Here is a 23,734-nt window from a genome sequence, read left to right as displayed (position 1 = left end):
GCCCTGGAGTAAAATAGCTCTGTTCTATATGCTTCTTGTGCCTCAGCCACAAAGGTAACATTCCCACCATCTACTGTGAGGCCATTTTGTAGTAGGTTCTGAGTGATTGAATACCTGCAGTTCCCAGACATGTTTTGTGCCATGTTAAGTAGGACATAAATGGCAGAGTTTGGCTAACATAGTGGGAATTAGATCCTTTCAAGCTTGAAATTACTAACAGGCAAGACATAAAGTATACCTACTCAGCTGAGGAGGATATTCCCTATTACCACAGATGTCTCCAAATTATAAGGTGTGTAGAGATCTCTAAAGAAGCACGAATAAACTGCTCAGTTGAACCATGCAAGATAAGAAACCAACCAATGTTGGCAGCGCCATGTAATGTACTTTCCACTAATCAGTAAGAACTGCAAGTTTGTGAACATTAAGCTTAGAATGGTGCCAGACTCATTTCATTCACCTCATAGGATATGTTGTCCCTTGTTCATGAAAGCTCACAGTGCCATCATAAGCCCCCCTTAACCTAAACAGGGAGCGATCAGTTCTGGCAACTGCTGATCATGAGAACTCTGTTCCCTCAGGAACTGTGGTGAGAGACCCAGAACCTTTCGCTCAGACACGAGTGCTTTCTTTGGCTCAGAGAAATAAACAATGAATACACAAAGGGACACTTTTAATGTTTATTGAGCTGAAGTGATTCTTGTATAGAAAAATATGAGCAGCAAAAATCAATAAACAGAAACAGATTAAAGTTATAGTAAGTGTCAGGGCAGTAAACAGAACGAAGAGTTCCACCATCTTGCCGAGACAATGTATATATGCGAGCATATGTAATACTATAACAATCTAGTGTACTCCTATAATGCAAACCACTACGTGTCTAGGGTGTGAATGCATTTTCTGCCAAGAAACCCTTTACTGGATGATTTCACCACATTGCCTGATGGGTAAGAATATAGGACCCTATCTTGGTCATGAACTGGACACCTCCCATGAAGCCACAAGTCAGCTGCTGGGCGAAAGCTTCAGCATGTAGGGACCTCTCAAAGTCAGCAGACATGTCTCCTTTGATTATACTCAGAAACAAAAGGTAATATAAAGAAAAAGGCATCCTGCTTTGCGCCGAGATTGTGATCAGGCTACCATTTTTTGTATTCCACAGATAGCTGTGTCGCCATATTGACGTAATAACAAGCTTATTGCACAAAACATGAGGGCCTAGTACACAATGCTAAGGCAGTGTGATAGTGTTCTCGCAAAGTTTATTCCTGTCAGCAAGGTTGGTGTTTCTAAGAAACTAACCCAAGTGTCATGAATGCAAATCTTTGTCAAAGGTCAACGTGGCAAAGTGAAGGTATTTATAGAAAAAAGCTGTGTGCATGTAAAAATGGCAACGGGTCCTACTAGGCATAACTGAGAGACATGACAGCATGAACAACAAAGTTTTCATGTTAGCTTATCAGCAAAAGGAGGCATAAGTCTGGCCAGGATGTCTTAAATATCTTTCTCTCAGGGTCATCCAGTACACGAGACATAACAGTGATATGTGTACCGAGTCGATGTATGTAAAGAATATTGACCTTGGTTGGATTTTTCCACTGTGTCTCTGCCTTGCTTTTCATGCAAAATCAGTTGGATTATACAGTGGCCAGTTTATTATATAAACCCTGAGATTTGACCATTTAGATCATAGAGATCTTCACACCTAAACCGTCCACAAAGAAAACCAGATTCCAGATTACCTGCTGCTGTCCTTCCTGGACCAAGGTTGGGCCTATGCATCTGAAACTGAAATTGGCTGAACTCTGATAACAGAAGGATCCCTCCTCCATGCCTCGCCGGATGAAGGTCTAATGACACATATGCACTCTGGGTGCAGGTATGCAGAGCTACAGCTATAACACTTCCCTTGCAGCCAATGTTAGTTTATTTTTCATACTCTCAGAGCAGTAATAAGAGTATGTGGAGGAATTAGGAACCCTAGTGGTGAAAACCATGATAGAAATGTTTGTCATGCTCACTCTCATAGTAAAGTTTCACATTTTTGAAATAATAAAAGGTTGCAGGTTGAAGAGCCTAATCTGTGTCTTGGGTCTTGCTGCAGTGGTTCTCAGCCAGCTCTGTCCACTCAAAAGGCAGGATTAAACCAAAAAAGATACGTTAATAAGTCCATTATTTCATATCACTTAAAACATTTATTAATAAGAGATGTATTCATAAACACAATATATCATAATGTTGTGTGGACTTAAACTAACTTTATCATGTTATTGTGTCAGTAGATAGATAGATAGAAAATCTTTATTCGGTTTTTCAAACAGAAAGAACCATAAAAGCACATTGACCGATAAATAACTTTATGTACAGAGATAAAATACCCAAGTAATAGATATGTATTAATAACAACAGACACAATAAAACATGTATCATGATAGCAGCAATTCTAGACAGTTAACTCGCCCTGGTGTTTCTGAGTTTTAAGGCAGATTTTAAAAAAACAATCAAAAATAATGTACTTTCGGGGTTTAACATTTGTAAATAACAAAGGGCTGGTCTAACCTGGGTAAAGTTCTGTTTTTTTAAAATGGGCTTTAGATAGAACCTCCGGGGTAAATCGTAAAAGGGACAAATAAATAAAAAGTGCACCAAGTTCTGCGGAGACTCATTGCCGCAGCCGCAGTTTGGCAGCACTTGACCACTATGACAACCCCTTGGAACAGTTAAAAGAAGATGAAAATAATCCAGCCGGAACCTGATTAACAAGTGTCGCTCAAAGCCCGACAAGGGCCAAGATAAATAAGGCCCCATTAAAGGTGTAGTTTTCAACATGGCGTGTTTTCGAACACTCAGTTTAATTAATTCCACCTCTTCACGATTCATTTGTCGTGATAAGGAAAAGGTTTTCCTCACAGACTCTACATCAGCAGGTGTGATCGACTCAGGGTTAAAAAAAAGTTCTGAGCGCCCCACGGCACAAAAGCAGTCTTTCAGATATTTTAGCCAAGGGATTTTAAGCATATTATCCATAGATTGCTTCTCTTAGGAGTAGGTGATTTAAAATCAGATCTTTATTTAGCCAACATTTTAACCAAAAAGTTAGTGGCCGTAGTGCTAGAAGGTGTACCAGTTTCTCCGTGCACTATTTGGTTAGGAGTCCCCTTTGGAACCCCCAACAATTGTTTCAGGAAGATGTTTTCTGCCACCACGATATCATTAACTGCCGCATACCCCCAAAGTTCACTGCCGTAAGTCCCTATTGTCACACTCTTTGCCTGATAGATCTTTAATAGTGCAGCAATAGGTTGATTACCCATTTTCCTGGCGAAATTAAATATTGCAGCGTTAACCCGAGTTGTCTCCCCCCTTTTCCTTTGGAGTAGTGGTCCCCATTTCAACTGATCGTCGAATAACACTCCCAGATAAGAGAATGTTCTCGTTGTGGGGACCTTCTGCTCGTTAACCCTAAATAAATACGGTTTCTTAGGGCGCTTCCCCACCTGCATTATGAAAGATTTGGTGTTGTTAATCGATAAGTCACGAACATCCATAAAACTATGAAAGGCATTTAATAGGGTTTGGAGACCTCTTGCGGTCCTGGCCAGGAGGACGGCGTCGTCCGCATATAATAATACAGGCAACCCCTTGCGGCCGACATAGGGGTAATCGGTACCAGTATTTAATAAAAACACCTCCAGATTATTAATATATAAATTTAAAAGAAAGGGGGCCAAAATACAGCCCTGCCTAACACCCCTGTGAACACTAAAATCCCTTGACACCCTTAGATCCTGTGAATACCTAACATTGGCCTTGGTATCCTGATGCAGGTCCCTCAGAAAGTTAACCAAGTTAGGCTCCACCCCCATGGCTCCCATGGCCTCCCATAGCTTCCCCCGGTTGACAGAGTCAAACGCGGAGGAAAGGTCCATGAACGCCATGTGAATCGTGCCTTGCCGAGCCATGGTATATTTCCCTAGGACCATTTACAGGTTAAGGCATTGCGCTATTGTTGAATGGCCAGGCCGAAACCCATATTGGATTCTGGAGATGATCCCGTGCTCATTGGCCCAGGCTGTTAACCTGCTCAGGATTACTCCACCCACTACCTTGACCACAGAATCAATGAGCGAAATCGCCCTGTAACAGGTAGTTCTATTACGGTCACCTTTCTTAAATACTGGTACTATCGTAGATGTCCCCCAAGACCTAGGGCAGCCATGTTCTGCAGCTGCGTTAAGCACAGCAGTAAGAACTGGCGCCCAAAGAGATACTTTGGATTTAAATAAATCCGGGGGCATACCGTCTGGGCCAGGCGCTTTGTTATTTGTTAAACCCCAAGATACCTTTCTCAACCTCGCTGATTGTAAAATGTGGTGGAGTTACACTTTGATCACCTCTGTCCACCTCTATCTGAGGGATATTACTGTTGAAGATGAAACTAAAGTGGGATACCCACTCATCTTCAGTGATATTGGTGCCAACTGAATTGTCCACTACCATATCAAACACAGGTTTGTTGATAATATCCCAAAATCTTTCACTGTTACAAAGGGTATTCGGGTCTAACAGTTCTTGCCAAATTTTGTTCTTAATATCTGCCTTGCGCTTTGCCAAGGCCTTTTTATAGGACAAGCGTAACGACCTGATCAATGTAGGATCCCTGGGGCTAATCTTCAAACCATCTGGGGTCCCTACAAGGAGGGCCCGACGTTGGAACAGTTAACATTTCTCCTACTTTTAAGACAATCCCATCGAATGCTGAGAGGATATCTGGGGGAAGGGATACAGAAGACACACAAAATGATAACTCGGGGCACAGGATTTGTGTATCTTATCATATAATTGATCCGGATTCACCTTAGACCATTTTAGGCGACGCCTTCCAGCCGTGCATTTCAGGACACCACAGGTTGGCGTCTTTTCCCGTAAATTTAAGAGGTTGCCAATCATTGAGATACATACAGGGTTATGATCACTATATGCATTTTCCTGGATTTTAAAGCCTGAAATAGTTGATTGTAGGCCATTGGAGAGAAGGATATGATCAATGAAAGACCCCCCCGAGTGCCCTTTAAATGTGGGGGCGGGCTGGTAACTACAAACATCAACCAAAGACATAGCTGAAAATAAATCAAATTCATTTAATAATTGGTTCAGCATGTCACCCCGGCCAGAGTGTTGAAAGTGAAGACCCCCATCCTATGGCAACCCAAAGTTCCCATTGCAGTATTCATAGGGTTCCCACAAGGGTGCACATTGAAGTCCCCCATGATGAGGATCTGATGGGACAGACTTTCACAGTGATTCCGAATGAAATCACCCAATTCAACAATCCTGCATTCCCCTCTTGGACTTACAGCATTATAAAAGTTAATCAGGGTCACCATTTTATTCCCTCTTTTTATTGTCACGGCTTGAATGTCAGTGTTATAGGTAGTTATAGTTTTAACAACACAGAACAAGGCTAAGTCAATGTACAATGCCAAACCCCCTTTTGCTCTGCCATTGCTCGATGGTTCAGCCGGCACAAAAAAACATTTATAGCCTTCTAAAAATATGTCACTCTCTACCAGCCATGTCTCTTGCAAGCAGATCACCGGGAATGATCTTATAAATCCTACCCATTTTGGATCTTTAACCTTACCCACGAGCCCAGCAATGTTCCAGGAAATAACGTTATAGGCTAATTCCTTACTTGCAGCTGAGTTATGCACACAGGCTGTGGTCATATTCCCTATTGAGTCAGCATTATTGCCTGCAATAGTGACCCTTGTCGGCGATAGGGGGACACAGGATGTTTGGCTGCTACATAACACAGTGGCTACCTTGTGGTCTATGGTGCTTCCACTTTCAGGTGCCCCAGAAGTTTCATCCCTAGGTTGGTCAATCGACCATTTCTAGGCTACTATACCTATATGGTGTGTGTATTTGACTAGGTGTATGCTTTACTAAGGTCCATTCACTCTCCGAATCGGAGAGATGTGGTACAGGGTAGTAAAATGACAGTGGGAGGGATTGAATCGAAGACCCATGACTATGCTGGCTCCAATTACATATATGTTCCACAGTACGTGGGTCACTAAAGTTCACCAACACACAATCACCTTGTATAGTTTTTGGCCCATGCCCCACCTAGGACAACCTGCGCACCATCAAGATTTTGCTGGAGATATTACGGGGGAGTGGTCTATTTCTATTAAGCCAATCAGTGTCAGTAATAATGCTAATGTCGCTCCAAATTTGAGCCCACAATACATTGTTCAGCTAGTTATCTGGACTAGATAGAGTTGAGAGCAACTTTGAACGACAGCCTCATTGATAATGGTGAGTTCTTTGTCAGTAAATCTGGGGGCCCTCTCATCTTGTTCCCCAGCCTTTTGGGGTGCTGGATTATCAATGTAGTAGCAAAATGAAGAAAGGCATTTTTGTGACGAAAAAGTGACTAAGAACAATGGGAGGAAATTTCTGATTTCCCAGTTGTTTTGAGCCTAACTCATACCAGCCCAATTCCTCACCAAGTGTGTCTAACTGGTGTTAATTAGGGTCCAGGGACCTCTCCCACTCTTCTCACATGCCTGTAACCTCCTAAAAATGTTCAGACACTGACCTAGAATCCTTGGGCTCCATCGGCACCAGAATACGCGTCGATCAATGCCGTTCCAAGTCGTGAGAAATCAGAATGGGGCTGAATCCACCACTGGGCACCTGCGGCACAGGGAGCATTAACTTTGGGACAGGTGCTGGGGAAAGATGTGTTGGAACAACCGGTGCTGATCCAGATCCGGGATCGGATCCATAGAACCCCACCAGAGCCGAGGCCAGAACCGTCGGTGCAGAAACTGATGGGACCTCTTCCTAACCCACGGGGCAGGGAGGTGCACAGGAGGGGTTGGCCTGCTCAAATACTAGGCTTATGGCTTTGTAAAACTCTTTTATGTGAGTGGGGGTTGCTCTGACTCCTGGAAACTTGGGAAGGCGCAGAGTCAGACCTGGAAAGTGCTCAGCAGAACCGTGCCTGCAATGCTGATATTCCTCACTTGTCTTATCAATCCTCTATGGACGAGGTGAAGTCGAAGTCAGTCTAGACTTCTGCTTCTTGAGCTTCTTCCCTGAGTGTCCCGAGGACCTCAAGTGCAATGGAGAAGACTTGGGGCTCCTGGAGCAGTTCCATGACATTCTCTTCATTGATCAGGAGTGAGACATCCTAGGAGTCCCATTAGATTAAGTCGACTGCTGGGCTGCAGCAGCTTTAGGAACCGCTCCCTCAAAGCCTTCAGTGCAAATGTCTAGCAATCTGAGCACGACTTTAAGTCGTAGTTGTGCTCGAGACACCATAAGCAGACATGGTGGGGGTCAGTAACCAACATGGCACAGTTACAGGTGTCGCACGGTTTAAATCCTACCTTTCTAGAGTCATTCGTCACCACCCAAGAAAACATCTTTGACAAAACATTGAAAAAAGTCTTTCAAAAGGAAAAAGAGGGGTAGCTCTGGCACGTAAAGAAAATAACTGACGTCCATGCGCCTGGGTGGTACCCATATAGGTGACCGCAACATTACATCCATCGCCAACAACGCTGACAATGCCATGCAGAACTGAACAGATCCACCCACTGGTGCACAGGGGTACTGCTCATGCAACTGTTTTCGGATCCAGTCTGATGCCTGGGAAATTCAGAGGAAAGGAATCTGCAGCTAGCCATTGCCTCTACCTGATAATGTTTTACCAAATGTAAGTAACTTGTTCATCATGATTACACACATACATGCAGTGACTGTCAGGGTAATGTGTGTTGGATGTGTTGTAGTAAGTAATGAGTGAGTATTTTTGAGCTGCTATTCCCCAGATGTACATGTAGCCTCAGAGTGAAATGTTATTTCTTACCAAAGTCACCAAGTCCCCAACAACAAACCGAAGCACTAGAGGTGACTGGGAAGAAAATACAGCTGTTGTGTGTGCTTCCAGGAAATGCAGCAGATATCAGTGAAGCAGCCCCTAGCATGACAGGCAGCATGCACGTTGATTGAGTACTAGCGTGTGTTTCTATATTTTCATGTCTCTCCGTAAGCCCTTGCATAGCCCTTCCATAAACCTACCCATTTAGGAGTAAAATGTGTGCATAAATGTGCTGAGATCTCCACACACATGGCGGAGATCTCCACATATAATAGATAGGATAGGTGGAGACCTCCACACGTAGGTTTGTGAAAAGCCTTTTGTAATATGTGAGAATTACTACTAGTAAACATACTAAAAAGTGTACTTTATGAATATGCCTCTAGCTAGTTATTTTGCCTGTCCTATTTGAGGCCGGTTAGATGGTGATTTATTTTCCATCTCCTTGACAAACTGTCTGAAAGTGTTTAGGTGACGTTGTAAAATTGTAGTTGTGTGCGATATGAGTGTTTGTTTGGAAGGTGATTTCTTCTTTTCGCCTTCACAAATAATAATGATAATTAAATGCACCTGTAATGCTTGTTGTTTAAAAACTATCACAAGTTAAGCAGCCCCTTCTATAAATACTTCAAATTTTTTTAAAAACATCAACATCAACTACTTAAGCCTGTGGCCAAGGCTTAAGTGGCAGCGTGCTTTGTTCATTATATCAGATATTGCAATATAAATGTAAAAAATAACAATTGCGCTAGTTTGCCAGGGCTCGGCCTGATGGCTTCACCAGTCCTTGTTCTTGCATTGGAGCCCACGATCTATGCTATGCTGCTAAAGAACGGCCTGTATTCAGTATATTATTCAAGCAATTTCTCCACATTGTCAACAGTTTGTCACAATAACCTTAAGTAAAACCATATGTTCTTGGTCCAGTCTGTGTACTTAAACTGTGTGTACATGTTCAGACAGGTGTGCCTAATGGGAACAACATTCTGGCAACGTGATATGTATGCATTGTGTTTGGTAAGAATGATGGCAGGTGTGTGCTGTAGAAACAGTCCCTCACGGTCGGGCGTTTTACAATGGCTCACCAGTGCATGCATAGTCACAGGTGTCCCTGGAATCAGCCTGTGCCTCTCTACCATGTGCACATTGCCCCATTGACCTGGTGCCTTTCACAAATGAAGGTTGTATGAGAAATTACATTTACTAGGATCCATTTTTAAGTCGAGCTAGAAAAGAAGTGCGCTGTCTATTCGAGACCTGCTGTAATCAGTCTGTGGGCTTCTAGTCCATCCCCTTTCTTGCCATTGCTTTTTATTTGTACCTGCGTCTCTTTTACTGCCAGCCTTGCTTCTGGTAAGCAAGGACTATAAGTACAAAGTACGTGTATACGCATCACTTGCAGATTTTCAGAACACATAAATAAAAGGCATTGTTATTTACAATGCCAATCTCTCAAACTCTCGCAAATGCGAGACCTATTGGATTGCAAATGCTTGTTTAAGAACTGCTATTTTTGTTTTTTTTAAAAGGCCTGGTGTCATATGCCTCTTTTCTGTTACCGGTGCAGTGCACTGGGGCCCAGAGCTGGGAGGGGGTCCAGCATGCCCTATACTAGCTAATGTTTTTTCAGTGGATGCCTGTTCTGATTTTTTGTTTTTTTTTAGTTAGAGTGCATGCCAGGGCTTGGCTTTGTTTACCCTTCTGGGGCGGTGGTACAGAGGGAGTAGAGGATAAGGGAACAATGAAGAAGAGAGAAAAAAGGCATGAAAGAACAGGAGAGGGTGAAAGAACTTAGAGGAAAACAAGGAAAGGTGACAGAATGGGAGACGGAAATAAGAAAGAGTGACAAAAAGTAAGGAGATAAGAATGAGCAGAGTATGGAAAAGAAAAGGTGTTGTAAGGAACAAGAAATATGGAGATAAGGGAGGAAGGAGATGAGGATGAGTTACAGGCAGAAGAGGAGAGGAGAGAGACTAAGGAAGGAGATAGAGAAGAGGGTATTAAATGAAGGACAAAGAAGAGAAGAGAGTGGGTGGAGATAGGGAGGAGACAAGGAAAGATAATTAGAATGAGGAACTTTAAGGTAGCAGGTGCACCGACACCGGGGTCATGGGTGTGATGGGCAAGCTGCACCTCACGTATAACTGTAGTTTATTACAGGCTTGGGGCGAGATTCCAGGCTATGTCACTAAATATCTTTTATGGGGTATCCTTATTTTAGGTGTCCAGATACAGTTCTACCCACACATACACACATCAAGGTTTCAGGCATGGGTACAGTGCACATTTGAATTATTATAGTCAGTGACCCACTGCACATTGTCAGCTGGGCGTGCAGGATTCAGAGTAGTTTCTCATGCACTGCAGGGGTGTTGGAAGAGGGAGCATGTATGTGTGAAGCTCTAGTTCTGTGAATCTGGTCATATCAAGTTGATGTGTTAGCTCCCAAAGCGTTGACACATCTATAAATCTTGAATGCTTATGTACGTGCACACACACATAAAACACACACACTTAATTCAGAGACATGCTAAACTGCATGCATTTCCCTACATGGAACGCAGGGGAGCTATTTTGTGTCACCAACAAGTACAACAGTGTGGGAGTCCATAAATGGTCCTGTTGCTAACCAACCCAGTGGGCCCATCCCAGGGTGTTCTGTTCCATGGTCCTTGATAGTATCAGGTGTAACGCTGGTCTTAGCTTCACATCATTGTCCTCCAATCACCAGGCCATAATCCCCAGAAATATACCAGAGGCGTGTTTGGCTCGCTTGAGTCTATACCGTTAGGCAGTTAATAATGCATTTTTTCCCCAGATCTCTTTACAATGACTCTGACCCCTGTTCTCCTCTTCCTGTCTACAGATGGTCCACAGCCACGTTTTATGCAAGAGTCATCCTCGCTGTGGACTTCATTGTATTCTGCCTGCGTCTCATTGATGATTTCACTGTGAACAGGTCCATGGGGCCGAAGATCATCACGGTGCAAAAGATGGTGAGAGCCCCTGCTCCTGGACTCAATATCTCAACTCCCCATTATTCCAATTCACAGCGTCATCAAGAGCCCCAATTTTACTATTGCATCACGCCAGCACTCGCACAAAGAAGTGTATTTACTTATTAATGTAATGGTTTTATATAGCGCATAGCAACAATAGGCATCAGACTACTTTCCATAGAAAGACAAGATACAATTTGAAGTGGCAGGGTGGTCAGAAAACTGTTGGGCTGCTGTGCGTACCAGCGTTTTGAGCAGACTGGAGAGGTTTACAAGTGCGTGAGCTGTCATCTGACATCTACACAGCCAGCAAGGGGGTGGACGCGGGAAGAACCGCTGCTAACTATAGCCGCTGGGATTGCACCTGGCTTCTGATAATTCGGCCCCATAAAGGAACACACCCTGGCATAGGGCAGGTCCATCTTCGCCTATCATCATCTGGAGGAGACTGAGCTAAGCCCCACCCTCGTTCATCTAAGAACCAGTAGGACTTCCATGGAGGCTTTTCCATTCACTTATTCGCATAATACTTAGCCTGATGACCATTGATGTCCCTGTTTTTCTGCCCACTTAATTCCATTTCACTTCAATTTGTGTCATGGGGATAGAGCAGGGTACAGGATTCGAAAGACTCTACTGTCGGGCCTGATAATGGTACCACCTTGGATTCATTTCTGGTGCAGGCCCTGGGCATCATTTCACAGGAAATTGACCTGGGGAATGGAGACTTTCATTAGAGGCGGATGAGGGCCTGAGTCCCCTAATAAGGTCTCTAACTGTCCAAGACATACTTCCAGATCCTAAACCTTTAATCCATAGTGGGGCTCCCCGTAGTTCTCCTACTGCACCCTTGGTGAATAAGGAACGACTGAATGTGAGTGTCCCAGTGGAATCTCTCGATACTAGCAGCCGCCCACTGTTAGCCAAAAGGAAGGGCCAACCCAAGTGTCCTGCTGCCAGGAAAAGTAAACACCGTTCTCTTAAGAACTGGGTACCCACAGTTATTCCTCATTGGAGTCCACCGTTTCTGGAGTGTCTAAGATCATTGGGTCAATTAATGCTTTTTTAGGTCTCATCTAGGCAGCGCGCATGCGCTGTCTCTCTGAGACATCAAGTAAGCTGTATAAGGGGTGAAACTCCGTCTATTGCCGGTAATTTCTCCTGCCGCTTGCCATTAGTAAACTCTGGCATTGCTTTTGTTAGTGGGATTATTATTGGCTGTGGATCCGGTGCGTCACTTCCGTTATTCTGGAACAGCACTGCCTAACTACAGTTTCCCTACACTGCAGGTCTATATGTTTTTCTTTGAGCGTACTTATTTTTTTTATTTACTGTGGCGTCTGCTTCACTTGCAGGCACGCACACATGTTTTATGTACAGGGGCGCCACGCTTTCTTTCAGCTTGGCGCCCGCTTCCGTATATACATGTAATGCTTGGCAGCAGGGGCTCTCCGCGGTGCACGAGAGAAAGGTAGAATCCTTCAGCTGCATTTGCTTTGATTTTACTTTGCAGGGCGCGGCTTGCCCACCTCCATTTTTCATCAAATAACTTTAAAGTATTCAGCACGGTGTTCATTTCACAAACACACTGCTTCCTTCAAAGGTCCATCTCCCTGGTAGCTCTCCCTCCCACCACCACAAACAGGCTGCCTGTTTAATTCTCCTCCCACCCCAGCTGCCAGTTAAGGAGTTCATCATCGGCGTCTGACGTCATGTCTCTGTGTTACCCCCCTCATGTCTCCCTATTTTCTTTTGCAGGATGTGGCTTGCCCACCTCCATTTTTAATAATAACTTTAAACTATTCAGTGTGGCGGCCGGGTCTGTCGTCATGTCTCGGTAAGTGTTGAATCTGTGAGTGTTATGATCGTGTAAAAATGTGTCAAATATCCCAAGTGATTCCGAATCCGGTTAAAAAATTCTAAAACAATGATAGATGGCGTCCTGTTAAAAGAATATGTTTGCGCATCTGTGTAACCCCTGAACTGTGAAGTGCAACCAAGACAAATAACACCAGAGCGTGTAGCATGTTAAATCCAAACGTATAATAATGTAGACATGCGGATTTTGGTTGAAACGGCAGCCCAACTACCAATTACATATCCAAATACTTTCGAAACACTATATACAGTATGATATCATCAGTGAAGAGTGCATGCTTGTGGTTTACGACATTGATGTGTGCCGTGTGGATCTAAACAAATATTTTATCATACTTGTTCCGGAGCGTGCTAGTTAGTCAAATTGCCATGCGGTTAAAAAATGGCCATGTTGCTTAAAGACAATGCCTATCGTGAACTATGATAAACGTGAGAAATGCATACACAGATTGTCATATTCGATTGCAAACAAGTGTGTGTAACCGGTGGCTGAGTCTGAAAAGACGTGGCGGCAGATTTATGCCGACTGGCGCATCCCTGCAAATTGGCAGGGATGCGCCAGGTAAGATGCGTCAGGCAAGTTTACCCTTGCGCCACTACAGATGCGCCGCATTTACTATGCGGCGCATCGTGGCACAAGGATAAACAGATACGTGACGCATCTACCGTCGGAAGGGTGGCCCATTGCTGGAGTCGTGTCGCAAGTGCAACGCAACTCCAGCAATGCTCGTGGCCTGCCCATACATAACGTGGTGCATCCCGCCTTGCGCCTACTTCAAGCAGGCGCAAGGTTTTGGGACGCAGCGGCGTCGGAAAAGTGACTGAGTGGAATCTTGTAGATTTCACTTAGGCACTTTTCTGAGGCTTTACTGCGCTGGAATGCCCCCTGCGCTGGAAAGCCCACATGAAACCTGACGCAGGTTTCATGTGGCACAGGGTTTACAACATAAAGCATCTCCCTAGATGCATCACGTTGTCAATAGAGCGCAACATGGTGCATTGTTTACGCTGTCGCTGCATCACAGAAGTGATGCAACAACGGCACAAAAGTGGCGCAAGGGGCTTGTAAATCTGCCCTGTGGTCTCTTGCTGGGTTTAGTGCATTCTTTTCATCATGGTATGGTGGAAAACATCAAACTAGCTATGTGGAAATGAAGAAGTGCCTTACGGTGGTTGTAGGGTCCCCAGTGAATCTAAGTTGTCAATAAAGCGTACCTGGTGTGCACAAAAATACAGTGTAATGTGGGTGGCGTGCTCTTACTGTGCCATATTGGATTCGGAACCATTGCAAAACTGTGTGACATGACATGAACATTTGCAATTCAATAAGTCTCGCAGTTGCAAGATTTTGAACTATTGACATTTTTGCTCCTTCAGATGTACAGTCAGAGCTCCATAAGAAGACGAGCTCCCGAGGGAAGAGCAACAATGCCTTGCTGCGATTGATTTCCTGTTTTTTTTCCCACGCCAGTCTTTCCATGGTGGTGTTTAGAGGTTCCGACTGCTTCCATTGCTCACCGGGGCCATCACTCAAATTAAAGCCCTACTCACAAGCGTTTGCTTCGCCCACTACAAGGATCTGACCCCGCCCCTGGGATGCACACAAGTCTGCTTGCACAATCGCGGTTAGCCTTGAACATTGGAGAACAATGAACTATTCTTATATGGCAACCATGTCTCTGCATTGCTGATCAGCTGCAGCGTTCCTGGTTGTAATGCCAAGGTTTACTGCTGATGGTGCAGGTGGACTTACATTACTGCCCCTTCTGGAAACTTCTGTGGCTCTCTGGGTTGACAGGTAAGCCCCATCTTTCAAATTCAGCTGCAGGCATGTGTAGCAGTCTGGCAGCCCGCACACTGATGAGAGACCTGGGAACGCAGAATTGTAGGACGGGGTTTGTATATCCAACAGTGACAAGTGACCAACAGTGCCAAGCGCTGAGTGAACAACCAACTCGACACAGCACACCAGCACAGCCACGATAAGAAACACGAACGAGGCCACCATCGCACTGCGGTTGGCAGGGTGACTTTTTGATAGTAGTGGGTTCACAAACAGCTGTGGGCTTGCTGGGAGCTGGAGTTTCACTTTTCCATTTAACACGTTAGCGTGCAAGTCGCAGCGTGCTTAATCCAGTGGGCTGAACACTACGACTAGGTACCTAATTGGCACCAGTGACATAAACCCTGTGGGCTTTTCCACAGCTGGGCAGCCATTGACTGACTCGCCACAAGCACTAACGGACCGAAACGCACGTCAGACCAAACACTGAATGGATAAATATCACCTTCACTAACAAGTGACAGCAAACCAAGATTGAACTGCACTGGAACAAACCCCTAAGCAAACGCTGATGCAACTCATTGCACGATAATCCAAAGACTACAACTCCCAGAGTGCATTGGGTTGTTAAATGCAAGCCCAGCACTGCATGCATGTTGCTGAGCCAACCTGAGGCGATTTGGCAACCTCACTCGGAGGCAGAGGCCAGCATTTTCATCACTTCTCCGCATGCTTTCCATGAGGCTGAAGTAGCTTTTGAGCCCCCTCAGGTAAAGTCACTGCCCTTGTGGATAATTGCCAAGAACTGGGCTGGGAGGCTGCACAGAGGAGCGCAAAGTTCACCTGTGCTGATGCAGTTCACTGCTCACGAGGAACAAGGGAAATGAACAGAGCCAGAGTGACAGAAACAACTGTGTACAAGGGGAGGCGCGGATTGCTGGTGAAACCCCAGTGTCGCCACTTTATAACAACTATTGATCCGTTTACAAATACCATTATGTATGTGGCCCTTGGAGCGCGTTGCAGACTGATCGGACAATCAATATTACTGTTGGCAATGTTTGTGTCCCCTGCCCCCGCTTGCTCCCTGGCACACCCCTGCTGCGATTGGCACCGGTTGCATGTTTTCTCACCATTGCCCGCTCTCTTATCTTAATTCACTGCTACTCACTGTTAAAAGAACTCATTTTTAGGTCTCAGCCAGTCAGCACAGCGCTGTCTCATTGAGGCATGCAGTATATGCTCTACGATGTTTGTAAACACCTCTTTTTAGCTTGTTGTTTCTATTTGTCATTTAGTGTGCCATTTAAAATGTTGTAGTTGTGATTGGTTAATAATGTTCCATGTCCCTCCTTTTTGAGTGCCGGGCACGCCTCTGGATATTGGCCCCTTTACTCGTTCGGCGCTCTTGGTGTATGCTGTTTTGGTTCTGACTTTTTCTTTAATGTGCTTTGCTTTGTTTTCTGTCTGAGGCAGGCACGCAACACCCATATGGGTTAAAGGGCTTCAGCCCTTTCGTTGTGTGTGTGAGCCCGGGCTGAGACAGCTGTTGTGGGGCTGCACCGGAGTTTTTTATGTGTTATTTGGACTTTTGTAAAGCTGCTGGAGAGAAATAAACAAAGAAAGTACAGCCTAATCTGAAGCCTCCGGTTCTGCCATAGAATTCCTCTTTCTTAGTCGTCAAATCAGTGCTGCAGCTGCATCTCTGGTCCCAGTGGTAATTCCTCATTCTTAGACCAATAGGCAGTGCTGCAGCTGCATCTCTGGTCCCAGTGGTAATTCCTCATTCTTAGACCTCTAGGCAGTGCTGCACCTGCATCTCTGTTTCCAGGGGTAATTCCTCATTCTTAGTCTTCTAGGCAGTGCTGCAGCTGCATCTCTGGTCCCAGTGGTAATTCCTCATTCTTAGACCTCTAGGCAGTGCTGCACCTGCATCTCTGTTTCCAGGGGTAATTCCTCATTCTTAGTCATCTAGGCAGTGCTGCAGCTGCGTCTCTGGTCCCAGTGGTAATTCCTCATTCTTAGTCATCTAGGCAGTGCTGCAGCTGCATCTCTGTTTCCAGGGGTAATTCCTCATTCTTAGTCTTCTAGGCAGTGCTGCAGCTGCGTCTCTGGTCCCAGTGGTAATTCCTCACTCTTAGTCTTCTAGGCAGTGCTGCAGCTGCGTCTCTGGTCCCAGTGGTAATTCCTCATTCTTAAACCTCTAGGCAGTGTTGCAGCTGCGTCACTGGTCCCAGTGGTAATTCCTCATTCTTAGACCTCTAGGCAGTGCTGCACCTGCATCTCTGTTTCCAGGGGTAATTCCTCATTCTTAGTCTTCTAGGCAGTGCTGCAGCTGCGTCTCTGGTCCCAGTGGTAATTCCTCATTCTTAGACCTCTAGGCAGTGCTGCAGCTGCATCTCTGTTTCCAGGGGTAATTCCTCATTCTTAGTCTTCTAGGCAGTGCTGCAGCTGCGTCTCTGGTCCCAGTGGTAATTCCTCACTCTTAGTCTTCTAGGCAGTGCTGCAGCTGCGTCTCTGGTCCCAGTGGTAATTCCTCATTCTTAAACCTCTAGGCAGTGTTGCAGCTGCGTCACTGGTCCCAGTGGTAATTCCTCATTCTTAGACCTCTAGGCAGTGCTGCACCTGCATCTCTGTTTCCAGGGGTAATTCCTCATTCTTAGTCTTCTAGGCAGTGCTGCAGCTGCGTCTCTGGTCCCAGTGGTAATTCCTCACTCTTAGTCTTCTAGGCAGTGCTGCAGCTGCGTCTCTGGTCCCAGTGGTAATTCCTCATTCTTAGTACTCTAGACAGCACTGCTAGCTGCGTCTCTAGTTCCAGTGCTAATTTCTCATTCTTGGTCCTCTAGCCACTGCTGCAGCTACTTCTCTGGTCACAATGGTAATTCCTCATTCTGAGACCTCTAGACAGTGCTGCAACTGCGTCTCTGTTCATAAATCCACTACACTCCAAACCAAACCACATAGGTAAAAAACATTATCATTATCATTTACAACGCCAATAGCTCTAACTCTAAAAATGCGAGACATATTGCATTGCAAATGCTTATTTATTCTTACCTTCTGTGTTGGTCCTAAGCCCTTGCCATTTAAAAATATAACTACCAGTATGTCCAGGCCTCAGGTCTTAGCCTCTGAGTGTTTGATTCCAAACTTGGCAAAAACTTTTGAGACCCCAGTCTAGTCTTCGCATCAACAGAGGTGATTACCCTGATGGCCCCTCCAGGTGATGGAAAGACTCAAAGTTATATAGCTGTTTCTACTGTGGGTTGCTCAAGAGGAGTGGGGAGTAGAGCTGCCTATATTGAACCATCCCTCATCTTGTTACTATTTTGGCGGGGGCACCTCATGTCAGCTCTAGTGAAGGTTGGCCATTGGCTACTTAAAAATACAAACCTCCATGCCGCAGATTATAATGAAATATTGATTGCTAGAAGGGTTGGCTGGGTTGGCCTTATGGCTAAAAATCTTTCTGGGGATTGCATAGTGATACATTGAAGCTCACCTAATTTGGACAAATAACTGACTTTTAGTTTTCTCCATAACCCTTAAGGAACGTAGGAATTAACATATTTCCACTTGGCTTTTTCTATTGAATCTTGCAACCCAACTCCCCCAGTCCGGATAATACGAGGCTTCTGGCTCCGCACCAGTTTGCAGCGCGCACTTTCGTAGACCTTGGTCAGAATGATTGGCTCCACCCTCAGGCTCTCTCTATATCATTAGTCCTAGCGTTTGTACTCCAGTGCTTTGTTCATCACCGATAATGCATAATGAATGATGACTCTCCAGCTACCCTTGATATAGGATTGGCGCTTAGGGTTCTTAGCGGGAATGTTGCAGGCATTAGGAACAAGATTCAAGGTCTGGATGGCTTAACTTTGCTGTCCAGTTTGATGCCCTCATGCAGCAGGAGGCCTGGGCCCGGGAGCCAGCAGTATGGGATGGGTATGAAAGTTACAGTGTTGCTGCATGCCCTTCTCATGGGCACAGGCCACGTGGAGGCCTCGTCATTCTGATTTGTATTGCTAAACAGCTGAAGGTTCTACCCCTCCCCATTAGCCGTAAGAGGATTCAGATCTTATGGGTGGGTTCTTCTTGTGATCTCCATTTCCTCTTGGTAAACGTTTACAATTCAGTTTGGGAATCTGGTTGTCAGATCGAGGTTTTAATCTGAGCGGTATCAATTCTTGAGGCTACATCGCTTTCTCATTTCAGGGATTTTAATGTAATACTGGCCGGGGATTTTAATGCCAAGCTGGGTGCTAGTCAAGTGGGTTGTAATCCTTTAAATATTGAATGTTCCCCTTACTGAATATACAAAGCTCTTGGACACGCAGGTCTCTGCAAAGTATTGACCGGCGGGTTTTGTCCATCCAAGGATCTACCAACATTTGTTGGGTGGTGTAAAGGGACAACCATCGCTTATGTGTTTATATTGAGAATGCTTGTGAATCTCGTGATCCCAGGGGTTGTGCATGATACCGCCTATAGTGTTCACAGCCCAATTGAAATAAGGGTGACAGTATTACCAAGTTGGTTTCCGGATGCTATGGTAGGTTTGACTGGCCTAACAGTCGAGGGCAAGGGACTAAGGGTCCAGTGGTGTAACCTTCCTATTAGCTCTACATTTGCGTCAGTTGTAGGATCTAATGTAAATCTCATTTTGGAATCCCTCCTAGCTCTTAGTTCACCTCAAGTAGCGATACTGGAGGCCTATGCCCAACGGAATGCTTCCATTAATGCATATTGAGGGAACTGGTGGGTCGCGGACCAGCAGTACAGCATACTTGGTTTGATAAAGCTTGTAGGCTTGCCAGGTCAGGTCAAAGAGCTTTATTCGAGAATTTCTCATAAAAGCAGTACACACAATAATTATTAAAATCATACGACATAAAATATACAAACGATCAGTTTAAAAAAAGTAAGTATGAATACAATAAATGAGAACAGTGCCGGTATTACATTCATCTGAACAATTAACTCCTAGGCAATGACACTCTGCCTAATGGACCATGCCCACCCCAAGAATTTGGCAGTTGCAACAGTCAATTGGAGGCAAGAGCTAGTGGAGATGATTCTCATAGCTACAGAACCATTAGGAATGCTTAAATTTCTACAAGCCGGTGCTAACCAGATGTGCCGAGGTGCTGTATAGGCCTTGCAGGTAAACAAGAAGTGCCCAATGGACTCTTTTTTAATTCCACAGACAGGACAGGTAATATCAGTAGACCCCCTCCACCTCCCGGTTAAAGACCTTAAGGGAAGGGCACCTATCCTCAGTTGAAAGAAAAGTTTCCTATCCCTTGGGTTAGTTATAATATCCCAGAATAATTCTAGTATAGGAAGGGACTTAACCTCCAAGAAACGACCAGACATAGAGCCTGCATCAGATTTTCTCCATGCGTGCTCGAACACATAGGCCCAATACAGCTCCTTAATAGCTTGCTTGCTTTGGAAGGCAGCTTCTAATGGGGTGTCCCACAGCATCTTTAACCCAAGCGTACATAACAATGCTCTAAGTTTGGTCAGCCATTGGATCTTATGAAAAACATCGGCCTTAATCACTGCTGCAAAGCCCTCAGCATAATGCTTAAGTTCGGGTGTAGTCCAAAGCCGCCTCCAATACAAGATCGGGCGTAGCCTTGCCAAATCCCCCACTGCCTTCCTTCCCAAATCATATCTGATTGGGATCAAGGGTGTACTTTTAGGGAGACCAATTAATGACCTAAGAAACTTATTCTCAGACATCTGCATCGAATTAAGGTGGTCAAATCCCCACAATTCTGCACCATACAGTGCAGATCTCAGAGTTTTTGCTTCGTACACCTTCAGAACTGGTGCAATAGGTTTCGACTGTGATTTCCTGTGCTCAAGCACAAGGGTTCCAGACACTTGCCTATGCTTTAAGGCAGCCAGTTCAATATGCTGAGCCCATCTTAAATCATCAGTTATGTAAATGCCCAGATAGGTAAAGGCTCTGACTACATCCAGGGGGCGTTCACTCAAATACAGCCTAGGTCTGACGCTACGGTGCGGGTTAAAGAACATAAGTTTGGTCTTTGCCACGTTAACTTCGAGACCATATTTCCTACAAAAATCGTCAAAAATACAGAGAGCACTTTGCAGGCCACTAGGGGTCTTAGAGAGGATCAACGTATCGTCGGCGAACATCAAGATCGGTATCTTGATGCCCGCCAACGATGGTGCATCCACATTCTCAGCTAGCATTCTGGCTACTACCCCGTTAATAAACAAAGAAAAGAGCAGCGGTGCCATCGCACATCCTTGTCGCACACCCCGTTCTACTGAAAAATCGTCAGTAGTCTCGCCCTGCGTACCCCACTGTATCCTAGCGAAATTTGCCTCATGTAACCGCATGACCATAGTCAACAGGTCGTCAGGCAGACCCAGGCTTCTTATTTCAGACCACAACTTGGACCTAGGCACCAGGTCGAAGGCAGCCCGCAAGTCTACAAAAGCAGCGTACAAGCTGCCGCCACCCAGCGCCACAGTCCGCCACTGAACCAGAGTGAATCGGAACACCTGGTCCATCGTACTAGTAGCTCTCCGGAACCCTGCTTGGTAGGGTGATAGTGCATTGTGCTCATCCACCCAATCCATGAGTCTATTTACAACCATCCTCCCCACAACCTTTTGTATGGTCGCTATCAAACTTGTAGGCTTGCCAATAAGCAGCTGCAGGTGGTCCTTAGCACTAGGCCACGCATGCAGCAGGTTATTACTGAGGAGAGGAAGGTCTATAAATCAGTAATTAAGCAGCCGCAAGTTGTACTTAAAGAGGTTTCCTGGGAGCTGCAGCTTTCTACCTGTGACTCCCAGGATTCTAGGGGTTTTTGGGCCATTGTCAATGGTAGACTGCCCACTCTGTCTGCCCGAGATGATGTAGGCTCTTCCATTCGTGCTGAAGACTGGGTGTCTCATTTTAAAAGGGTTTATGTCCTTGGTGCTGATGCCCCAAGGTCTGTAAACGAGGAAAGCCATCTGTACCCACTGGGCATTAGGTTTGACCTTGAAGAGGTGTACATGGCAATTCAATCTAGTCCACCCACCAAACACAGAGATTCATTTTTGGGCTCTGTTTCTGACCAATGTCCTTACAGCTGCTGCTCAAGAAGGACTCCCTCCTATCTGGAAATCTGCAGTTATAGTATCAGTTTAAGAAAATAGCGGTTCAGGCTGGGCTGTTCCTTTTGGAGCAGGAGCGAGGCTGATATGCATATGGTGGCGTCTAAACTGAGGTGGCATTGTGGGCAATAAACAATAGGTTGAAATGCTACCGGACCGAAACAAAACTGTGTGAGGAAGGAGAACTGAACCCTCTAGTAGGGATGCTGAGTGGAGGAGAGGTGAGTTGTTGGGTTCAGACCAGAGACCCTGTAAATCAACAACAATGATAATACACACCCTTAACATAACACTTGCATTCTTTGAATGTGTTACTTTATGGCAAAGACATCAGTGTTTACCTGTGGTCTCTTTTAAATGACTTCTCCAAAGAATACATGGCATAAGTCTATAATTATCAAATGTCTCATGGGTTCTTAAGAGCCAGTTCCTTCACTGGCAATCAAAGTCAAAGATGCAGTTTACATTTCTCTCCAAAATAAAGTAGAATGAACAACCCAAATCCTTTATCTCAAAGCAATTTTTTTGTTTTGAAGAAAATGTTTACAAAAATTAGGAACCATGCGTGTAGCCAAGGATTCCCTGGGATGAGGGTGTGGAGAATGAGACAAAACTCTATGAAAATGCACTTAGCAACCTTCTTGTGTGCTTGTCCTTGTAAATAAAGTTTTAGGTCTCCTGTCTTACTGGTCTTATGGAAACATGCAGGAGTAGGTTCAGGTGAGCAAGCAAGAGTCCTACAGCTGGCTGGGATGCTTAACAACTGGCAATTTCAGCAATGCAGTCTGCTTTTATAGACTGGCTGCATCCGGCCGTGCCCTGCATTGAATTCTCTTTATCTGATGATGCATAGCAGGGGGCCACGTCCTTCCACACCATAGATAGCTGCCTTGCTGAGTCTCTTTCTCTGGAGCGAGGCAGGGCACAACTTGATTCCTGTACATGGGGCCACAAAATGGTAAGGCCTTAGTGCCTCCTCGGGCAACATTACTCTTTATGGTTAAAATTTGTTTATTAATTCAAAACTTGAAATACAAGCAATGCCAGGCTTGTCACCAACAGGCATCAGAGCATGAGATTATGCGATCCCTCCTCTCCAACTCTATACCAGGTAGGACATAAACAAAGGTAACACTGTCGCAAGCCCGGCCAGACCATAAATGACGCTCTCTTAAGCTGTGCCAGGAAGTGCCTCGGGCAGGTGGAGGAGTCTCATATTTTAGGACAAGTACGTTTGTGAAAATCTTATGCTAATATTTTCGAGAATGGGCTCCATAGCTTGGAGAACGTGGTACCTTGATTTGCTAAGGTGAGGGTTATTCGTTCCATTCCTAGCATGAACCACAATCGATGTAACCATCCCAGATATGTTGGAATATGCCCTGTGCCCCAGTACGTCAGGACATTTTGCATGGCAGTGCCCAATGCCAGTCCAATCATTCTGGCCCAGCTGGATTTAAGTGGAAAATTGAGTGGGTTAGAAAGGCTTGGGAGGATGTAAGTAGGGAATCAGGGGAGTTCCCTGTCAAAGTGGGTATCGATGTTGCTAGGAACCTGTGCCTAATAGGATGCTATCTTTGGGTATTCCCATACAATATGTAAAAAAGTGCCTGTGGACACGCACTAGCTCCAGCACTCAGGTGATCTGGATGATTCATATTTGTGTAATCGGGTGGGTGCGAGGTACCAGTACATAGCAATCTTTGTCGCCGTTTTGATGCCGGACAAGTTTTGGGCAGTGTGTCTTGCATAGTAATAAATGTCTCCCCACTCTTTCGATGTTAGCTCTCTTTCTATTTCTGACTCCCAGTGTTTCTTGCCACCGGCTTTGGGTAGCATAGTGCTCATGAAGCGATGCAATTGTCGAATGAGACGTGTTAGAAGACCTTGAGAGCAACCAGTGTTGGAAGGGGGTGAGCTGACGTTGTGCTTCCGGGTGAACAGATGGATGCGTCACCCGATGGTGGCTCTGGATATAGTGCCAATGCTCAGATTCCAGCAGCGCATGTTCTGTGCGTAGGAACTCAAGAG

General features: G+C 45.2%; 1 protein-coding gene across 1 annotated transcript in view; it reads left to right on the top strand.

Moving 5' to 3' along the window:
- LOC146808487 (transient receptor potential cation channel subfamily M member 2-like) overlaps nucleotides 1–23,734 on the top strand; it is a 1,974,138-nt gene that overhangs the window by 1,226,187 nt on the left and 724,217 nt on the right. The window contains exon 20 of the mRNA XM_085623577.1: nucleotides 10,764–10,893. Coding sequence (XP_085479703.1) covers nucleotides 10,764–10,893 — 130 coding nt within the window. The remainder of the gene's footprint in view (nucleotides 1–10,763; nucleotides 10,894–23,734) is intronic.

The sequence above is a fragment of the Triturus cristatus genome, chromosome 8 (genome assembly GCF_964204655.1).
Source record: "Triturus cristatus chromosome 8, aTriCri1.1, whole genome shotgun sequence".
Lineage (NCBI taxonomy): Eukaryota > Metazoa > Chordata > Amphibia > Caudata > Salamandridae > Triturus > Triturus cristatus.
The sequence above is the reverse complement of the archived record's forward strand: the minus strand, read 5'-3'. Positions and strand labels throughout refer to the sequence as shown.